Raw genomic sequence first — 9,946 nt, 5'->3', positions numbered from 1 at the left:
AAAATCACGTGTAAAAGCAGTAGAGTAGATTATTTTTTTGTAGTCTCATATGTTGTGTGTGGTGAAATTAAAATATTTATAGACTTTCTTTTTAAGTGTAGTGAATTTCTCTATGTTGCGTCGGGGGTAATATCCCAAGCCGCAGTGAGGCGTGGCGAAGCCGCTGCGTATAAGTATACTAGTCAGTAGTCAAACATATATATATACTAGAAATACCATATCAAAATAACAAACATAAACTACTCATAAATCATATTCTTCTTATTACTAGGTAGTAAACAGCAATTTTCAGTGTGGTACTAGTATTAGTACCCAACTGAACATGCTAACATTTCTAAACTAACTAAGATGTAGTTCTAGGCTAACATTATTTAACTAAATAAGCTGTAGTTCTTCTAGTTCAAAAATCATAATTATCATAAGTACCACTCTTAGTTTCCCCATAGGTCCTTCTCCTCATCACCAGAACTTATGCATCGTTGAAGTCACCATCATCAGTTGGATAGACAACACCATCATCAGTTTCAGAGTCATCCAATTGAACTTGTGATGAACGAGCACGAGACGGTGTCCTTGATGAAGATTTAGGTGTGTTTGTGACATTTGTGCCAGTGCGACGTCGTTTATATGTTTGCTGACGAGTAACAGGAGGAGGATGCTCATCATTTTCAAGTATTCCATAATTGAAATTTGTTCCTTCTATAAGATCGTCTCTAGCATCATGTGGATGTAGCCACTTTTGACACTCTTCCATTGTCTTCAGCACAATTGGATCCATCTCAGATCCCATTATGTGTTCTTCAAAGTGCTTCCTAAGTCTCTTGTTATATTGAACATACTCAATATCATTCAGCTTCGCATGGTCTAAACGGTTCATTTTCTTTGTATGAAGATTTTTAAATGCACTCCAATCCCTTTCGCATTGGGAAGCCGAACTTGTAAGTCCAAGAACTCTTTTGGCAAACTTTTGCAAGTTTGGAGTCTTACTTCCAAACGTAATCCACCACTCAACATGTGCAAGATACTGGATACTAGCTATGGCGTTGGCTCTTCCTAGCCGCCCTCTCCTAGTACGATATGGAACAAGCTCAGCTATAATCTTGGATTCCTCCTCAATCTTTTTTGCTAGCTTGCCTATGCATTCCAATAAACCTTCTTTAGTAGCCTCATCAGATTCAATCTGTTCAGAACTTGCAGGTGTAGCCCAATACATTTGTGGGTTAAGATAGTGTGCTGCCGCATGCAATGGCTGTTGTAGTTGATCCAGCCATCACTTGTCCATTGTCCTGCTTAAGGTATGCCACATCTCTTATCTCCAGGGGTTTTTGCAGCTAAATTGGCGCATACTTTTTCCTTGCATTTATCTATTGCCTTGCAAATGTATCCCATGGAAGGTTTTTCTTCAGTATCTACCAATCTGATCACATCCACCATTAGGGCCATTATTTTCAGAACACAATTCATGTAATTCCAAAATGTTGATCTTCTAACATACTTAGCAACCTCTTTTCCAATTGCATGCTTCTTCGCCCACTTGGTGTTCCTCCACTCCTCTGAACTAAACATATTTATTATTTTCAGTTTTAGATCGAAAATGCTTTGAAAGATAGAAAGGACGTAGCAAACCGAGTCACAGATGACATAACTGATTAGCTTCCCCCTGTGTATTTTCTCATCAGATGTAAAACATGACAATGACTGTAGATGAATTTTGACATCTTTTTTACCCTTTCCATGATACTGTAACACATCGAGTTACGGACCAGGGGTCAAACCCATATGAAGATCCGAACTCGAAGCGTTACGGACGGAAAGAGACTTGCGCATATATTTATTCTTACTATTTGCTTTTATACCAAACATAATTGAAACTTTTATACATAAATTGAAGCATATGAAATACAATAAACATCGTTCAAAACATTTTCAATTAAACATTTTTTTTCTTAATTCAATTTACGCTTCAAGCAATACAAGAAAACAGTGCATTCATTAAGCTACTCATTTATAGATTCCACTTCTAACTTCCATAAATCTGCAAGGAATGTCAATTGGGGTGAGATGACAGCTCAATAGAATGCATTCCCTTTCTCAAAAATATCAAAACATGCCAACCAATCAAACATAATATCTACAACAAGAGTATATGGTGCAACTTCAAGGATTTAAATTATGCATATATTCATTAACTAAACTCATAATCCATCAAATCCTCTTAAACGCACGAGTATCCTCGGGTCGTGCCCCGCCTATCCGTGTATCCTCGGTATGGAACCGCCAACCTCACTTACATGATTATCCTTGGGTCGTGCCCCACCTATCCATGTATCCTCGGTACGGGTACCGCCATTCAAACAAATATATTCATTCATTTATAAATTCACACTACCATTGCACGAGTATCCTTGGGTCGTGCCCCACCTATACGTATATCCTTAGTACGGGCACCGCCATCCAAACAAGCATATCATACAAAATATATTTCATATTCCAAACCACTTCTTAAACAAGTCATAAGTTCACAACCCAACTAACGATGTAATTCTTTCAACCATTTAAGCAAACGCACTAACTGCAGAATTTTATTTTCTAGGTTTCATAATGATAACTTGGTCTGATCGTCTTCAAATTTTTAGTGAACATTCCTGACACCATCATATAACATATCCAAATTTCACATCAAACTAACGTCTCAATCAAAAGATATTGATTTTACAAATGTATCACGAAATCTAGGCGGATAACATTATTTTACCAAACTATTCACCATAAATTCATATTAGTCTCAAATAAGCAAACCTAAAGCACAATGAAAGATAATATGTTTATCTACAACTTTTGTTAAGACCTCAAATCATTTTAACATTATTAAAACTGCCTAAGAACATCAAAACCACAGCAAAATGAAACTGTCCAGAATTTCAGAAATCACAATCCAATTTACAAGGAATATTCAACGGTGAATTTGTGTAGGAAAATTCTCAAATTTAACAAGAGATAACTAATCATGTTATAAATCAATAGGATAAGCCTTTTTTTTCTTTGGACAATCAACATATTTCAATTCATTCAAATCAAAACAATGATCACATGTTCGCTTACAAGAATGACAAAAACATCAAAATAATAGATAATCAAAACCTTAATACAAATAAGGACATCAATAACAAGTATATCGTGAAGAGAAAGAGTGATAAACCGCAAATATATCCAAAACAAATTTATGAATAAGGGAAAGATGATGGTATATCCGGAAATATATTCCGACCATTTAATCTGATTGTATTCTTCTTCCATAACAGATGCTCCTAAAACAAAGGAGTACTTTTCCCATAAAATTGTCGATCCACACGAACACGGATGCGCGATGTCGTGACAAATCGTCGATGTTTTTGAATCGAGAATATAATGCCACGAACCAACCATTAAAATTTGAAGAACTCGCCCCATTACGACGAAGAAAAATCGCCCCAAAACGACGAAGAAATATGTCAAAAGACTCAAAAATGATGTAAAAACATCTTATTCTATTACCTACTATCAAAAACTTTAAAAGAAAACGAATCCTTGCTCAGATCTGGTCCAAAGGGACCAAATCTGAGAAAGACGGCTATTGAGTTTTTTTTCTTTTTTGAGAAAGGGAAGATGAAGAAAAAGAAATAGATAAGAGAGAGAGAGTATTTTTTCAATGGGGGTATCAATAGGAGAAGCCTGATCATCAATAAGAGATATATATTTACTCAATTAAATTTCAGAAACCTAACAATACAAAGGCATACGAAATAAACACCAAAGATAAACACCAAAAGAGAAAGGGTTTCACATTCTACCTTGATTTCATTAAGCCTCTACTGATTTTTCTTAATCCTTCTTCTCCCAAAATCTCTAAGTCCATCTTCCTCTCTTATCTTTCTCTCTAATTCATGTTTGTAACCCCTATTTCTTTTCTCCCTCTTTCCTTTATAAACCATACACTAACTCCCATATTAATAGTAATACATTATATTTATCAATGGGTCGGGATCAACAAACAAAAGGTTTTGACAAAAATACTAGCCATTGGATTTTATATATCTAACGGTTACTATTTTTGATGATATGGCACATATTTTAGTTTTCGTTTGTGTTTGGCCTTAAACAATGTTTAGCTAGGGTTGTAAACTGAAACATCGGTCGTCTTCTCCTCCATCCATTTATACTTTTTTCTCACAAGATTCATAGGAAAATCTAAATCACTAACCTTAGATAAACCTCAAATATTTCTTTGATGTGATCGATAATGGAATGATTATGCAAACTAAAGATGATCAAATGAAGTTAATGCCGATCAAAAACAAATCAATGGAAGTGGTAACAATGATATCATAAAAAAAATTTGAAAGGTAAGAAAAGAGATACTCAAAGGGAGGTCCGAATGACTTCAAACATAATGATTTTTTTTTGTGCGTGTGTTAATGACTTCAGATGCTTTCTCTAACACACATTTATTCATCATCTTATATCAAGTTTAAACGAACTGATTTCTTGTCTCGTTGGCATTCAAAATCATTTGTATTAACATGAATGTTGTGGTTTCATCTTAAAACATAAAAAATAAATATGAAGTCTTGATTCAACATAATTACTAAGCCAATACTATTCATCAATTACTTAGCGTCAATAATAAATCAAGCTAATCAAGATTATAATATCAAGGAAGATAACAGAACATTTTAATGGAACTTTCCATATTCACACTAATACCGTTTTTGGTTAAACCAAACACACACTTAACTATGATGAATACCATGTCATCAAATATGGTCACCGTTAGATATATAAGGTTCTATATAAGATCCTATGGAAAATATTTTTTGTCAAAAGGTTTTGTCAAAACCTTTTGTTATTAGATCCCGACCCTTTATCAATTCCTTATTTCTTTTTATTTGTCTTTTCATTTTCTATTAATCCAAAATGTTTATTTTATTAGCTATTATATTTCCACCCTAACTTGTAGCCTTTCTAGTTCAAACAACCTATCTAGTCTAAGGGAAAGGAAACAACCTATACCACATGGTTAGCTAATTTGAGTATAACCCGAACCTAAACCGTAACTAAAAATACCGGGTATTATATTCTACCGCCCTTAAAAGAAATTTCGTCCCGAAATTTAGAATATACGCATAATCCAAAAATTCACATAATATACACAAAATAAACATCACAAAAATGCAATCCAGCACACAGTTAGCAATTCACATGAATTTCACAAAGACATAATACATCTAATAAGATGAAACACGCAATAGAACATTCAAATCAAACAAGCATGAACAACAACATACTAAATAAATAATTTACCGTCTCATTCAAGATCTAAAGCCTAGAACTCTGATACCAACTTGTAACACCCCGAGTTCCGGAGCAGGGTCAAACACATATGAAGATCCGAACTCGAAGTGTCACGGGTCGGAAAGAGACTTGCGCATATATTTATTCTTGTTATTTGCTTTTATACCAAACATAATTGAAACTTCTATACATAAATTGAAGTATATGAAATACACTAAACATCGTTCAAAACATTTTCAACTAAACATTTTTTTTTAATTCAGTTTACGCTTCAAGCAGTACAAGAAAACAATGCAATCATTAAGCTTCTCATTTCTAGCTTCCACTTCTAACTTCCATAAATATGCAAGGAATGTCAATTGAGGTGAGATGACAGCTCAATAAAATGCATTCCCTTTCTCAAAAATATCAAAACATGTCAACCAATCAGACAGAATAGATACAACAAGAGTATATGGTGCAACTTCAAGGATTTAATTATGCATATATTCATTAACTAAACTCATAATCCATCAAATCCTCTTAAATGCATGAGTATCCTCGGTTCGTGCCCCGCCAATCTGTGTATCCTCGGCACGGAACCGCCAACCTCACTTGCACGATTATCCTTGGGTCGTGCCCCACCTATCCGTGTATCCTAGGTATGGGCACCGCCATTCAAACAAATATATTCATTCATTTATAAATTCACACTACCGTTGCATTAGTATCCCTGGGTCGTACCCCACCTATCTGTATATCCTCAGTACGGGCACCACCATCCAAACAAGCATATCATACAATATAATTTTGGTATTCCAAACCACTTCGTCAACAAGTCATAAGTTCACAACCCAACTAACGATGTAATTCTTTCAAACATTTAAGTAAACACACTAAGTAAATAATTTTATTTTATAGGTTTCATATGATAACTTGGTCCGATCGTCTTCAAGTTTTTAGTGAACATTCCTGACACCATCATGTATAACATATCCAAATTTCGCATCAAACTAACGGCTCAATTAAAAGATATTGATTTTAAAAACGCATCACAAAATCTAGGCGGATAACATCTTTTTACCAACCTATTCACCATAAATTCATATTAGTCTCAAATTAAGCAAACCTCAAGCACAATGAAAGATAATACGTTTATCTACAACTTTTGTTAAGACTTCAAATCATGTTAACATTATTAAGACTGCCTAAAAACATCAATACCACGACAAAACTAAACCGTCCAGAATTTCAGAAATCACAATCCAATTTACAAGGAACATTCAACGGTGAATTTGTGTAGGAAAATTCTCAAATTTTAACAAGAGATAAATAATCATGTTATAAATCAATAGGAGAAGCCTTTTTTTCTTTTTCTTTTGGACAATCAACATATTTCAATTCATTCAAATCAAAACAGTGATTACATGTTCGCTTATAAGAATGACAAAAACATCAAAATAATAGATAATCAAAACCTTAATACAAATAAGGACATCAATAACAAGTATATCGCGAAGAGAAAGAGTGATAAAGCGCAAAGATAACCAAAATAACTTTATGTATAAGGGAAAGACGATGGTATATCTGGTAGGCTTCTAAAAGATGGGTAAAAAAAATGAAGCGAAATGAAACGCGGGCCTACAGTAATACCGCAAGTGCACGGTCGTCGGTTGTAGCTCGTGCAAGTACGGGTCGATCCACAGAGATTGGGAGTGTTTTGTAGTGTTCTAGCTATTTGGGCTCTAAATTGCTATTGGGCTATGAAGCCTTTTGGGCTTTGGACTTAGGGTACCTTTGGATTATAGGCTTGTTTGATAGTAAAATGAGCTTGGGCTTAGTTGGTCTTGAAGTGCATTAGGCTTTGGCCTTAAACTTAGGCTTGGGCTCAGTGAACTGAAATTAGCCTTGAAGGCACTGGGCTTTCACAGTGAATTGGGCCTTAGCTTTTTGGAGTGAGCTGAGCTTTGGGCTCAGTTGGATGGGCCTTGGGATTAAACCTGGGCTTTTAGCCTTTGGTTTCACTGAATTGAACTTGGGCTCAGTTGCAGCAGCAGCAGCAGTGGAAGGAAAAGGCAGCTGCAGCAACAGCAGGGGAAACAACAGCAGGGGAAGCAACAGCAGCAGTAGCAATACTGCACAGTAGCTGCACAAGCAGTGCAAGTAAAGAGGAAGGAAAGCAGCAGTACTGCAGCAGCAACTGCACAAGGCACAGAGGGCAGGCAACAACAGGCAAAAGCAACAGCACAAGGGCTTCTGGCTTAGCAGCAAAAGAGGAGTGTAAACAGTGGCTCTAGGCCAAATTGGAAGCAAACCAGAGAACAAAAGAATGGCAAAAACAGCAAAGATTAAACAGACTAAAAACTAAACAGCAACAAAACAGTGAACAAAAACAAAACAAAATGGAACAAAGTGAAAGTGACACAAAGGCAATTAGCCTAAGGCAGGGAAGATGGTGAAACTAACATGGTGACAATGCAAGGCCAAGGGAAGAATACAGGCATACAAATAGAATGGGAAGAGAATTAGCTTGCTATGAGCACTAATTTCTCCCAATGCTCAATCAACACAATGCATCCTAAGCATACAAAAATGGAATGGCAAGATAATCAGCTTGCTATGAGCACTGATTTCTTCCATTACTCAATCAATTCAGTGCTTCAAAGGCTTCTAGCCTAGCATTAACAGGAACATAACAGGAACATTATCAAAGGAACTTATCAACACAATGCATCAAAACAAGCACATTAACAGGATCATCAACAGGATATGAAAACAAGCACATTAACAGGAACATAAACATGAAATTAAAACAAGCACATTAACAGGAGCATAACAAACATTTAAACTACTAAACAGGGAATGTAAAACAGGGAAAGAAACTAAAATTGAACAGAAATGAACATGAACAGAAATGAACAGAAATGAAATTGAAATTGAAATAAAATTGAACTAAAATTAACAGAACTAAGTTCTGGACACTGGCTAGTCCAGCATAAAGTTTTACAACAACACCCACAAGGCTATTTATACCCACAGACACAATTAGGGTTCTACCAAAAAAAATTCCCAAATTAACAGTAGACTAGGGTTTGATTTTTTTACCTAATTTGATGTAGCAACATCAAATTAAACTCGACCCATTCTTCCTCTGACTCTCCTGGTGCCTTTCCCATACCTTGATTTCTTTTCTAGCTTCACCTAATTCTCTACCATGTCTATCAATGCTTTTTCTCTATTTTCAAAACCCTAGACTAGGGGAAAACAGTGAAAAGAAGTGAGAGGCATGTTAGAGTGATAGGGGTTTCGGTGGTTGAGCAGGTGGAGAGTTGGTGGTAGCGGATATGGAGGTGACAGAGGTGGAGAAGGTGGTGGTGTACGGTGGCGGACGTGGGTTTTCTGCAGAGGAATGGGGGAGAAGAGGGAGGAGAGATCGATATTTTTAGGGATAGGGTCTGTTTGGCTTGAGGTCTAGGGTGTTCGACACTTGGGTGTGAGGCAAGTGTAGAGAGTTTGATGAACAGCAAGACTAAGCCGTGAGATGTGGAGCTGGTAGGTAGATCGGACGGTGATGCGGAGGCAAGCGAGGAGCGACCGTCGGATGAAGGGATACAACGAAACGAACGGTGCTAGATTAGGTTAGGTGCTGTAGTGTAAGGCGGAGATATCAAACTTTGATGAACAGCAAGGGATCAACCGTTGGATTCAACTACCATCTAATCTGAAGGCTTGGAATTTCAGCGCTGTGGTGCTTGGCAGAGACTTCAGATTTTGATGCTCTATGAAGGAGCGACCGTCGGATGCTTCTGAGAACTGATCTGATGGCTGAGAACGGAGGCGTTTTTGTGTGTAGAAAATGAGGTTGTGCGCACCATTCTTCGCGGCTTCCTTGCGTGATTTCTTCCGGCTTTTCACTACTTTTCTGCTCTTTTTGCTCCGCAAGTCATCCAGACTTTATTTATTACCTAAAAATGCAAAATTAATTAATAAAAATATTTATTCTTGAAAACAATGAAAATACAGAATATGGGATAAAATGTAGAATTAATGCATAAAAGATGAGTTAAATGCCAACAAAAAGGGATAAATATATACAATATTTGGCACTCATCAAATACCCCCAAACCTGAATTTTACTTGTCCTCAAGTAAAACAAAACTAAGGAAATCCTAACTATACCACTGTCGCTGGTCTCTCGAATGCATTTAGCGTATGCACTAAGCCTTTTAAACCACTAAGTGTCCCTAGTGGACGAGTTGAAGTCTCGTGAAGGTTTGCTTAGAACGTACCTACAAAGTTCTAGGTCAAAATATAAGCTCAGATTCCATCAAATGTGACATGTGCAAAACAGTTTAAGCTCACAGCAAAATGGAGATGTCAATCTAGCTATCAAAGGCACAATCCTAGCACTGATAACAAATAAAGACATGTGATAAGAGTGTAAAGTGTATCTACACATGTGTAAAGAAAGATCTGAAGTTATGACTACTAATCACCAAGAGATAGTTTTCTCAGCTAAGAACTGAGGTCGAATCTATCTACGCTGTCCGGACTTTACAGAATTGTGTGATGATTGGAGGTATTTCACAATTACTCGCGTTGTACATCAATGGCATACCCCCTCCTTGCTTACAAC

At 36.4% G+C, this 9,946-nt stretch overlaps 1 protein-coding gene across 1 annotated transcript; it reads right to left on the bottom strand.

Annotated features, from left to right (window-relative positions):
* Positions 1-469: 469 nt before the first annotated feature.
* Positions 470-1,213, bottom strand: LOC113345770. The gene has a single exon (XM_026589446.1). It carries the CDS (start codon positions 1,211-1,213, stop codon positions 470-472), a length of 744 nt encoding a protein of 247 aa, XP_026445231.1.
* Positions 1,214-9,946: the final 8,733 nt, after the last annotated feature.

The sequence above is a fragment of the Papaver somniferum genome, unplaced genomic scaffold (assembly GCF_003573695.1).
Source record: "Papaver somniferum cultivar HN1 unplaced genomic scaffold, ASM357369v1 unplaced-scaffold_83, whole genome shotgun sequence".
NCBI lineage: Eukaryota > Viridiplantae > Streptophyta > Magnoliopsida > Ranunculales > Papaveraceae > Papaver > Papaver somniferum.
This window is presented reverse-complemented; position numbering and strand designations above follow the sequence as displayed.

Coding starts and splice junctions, on each gene's coding strand:
- LOC113345770 (XM_026589446.1), bottom strand. CDS start 1,213: ATGTATTGGGCTACACCTGCAAGTTCTGAACAGATTGAATCTGATGAG.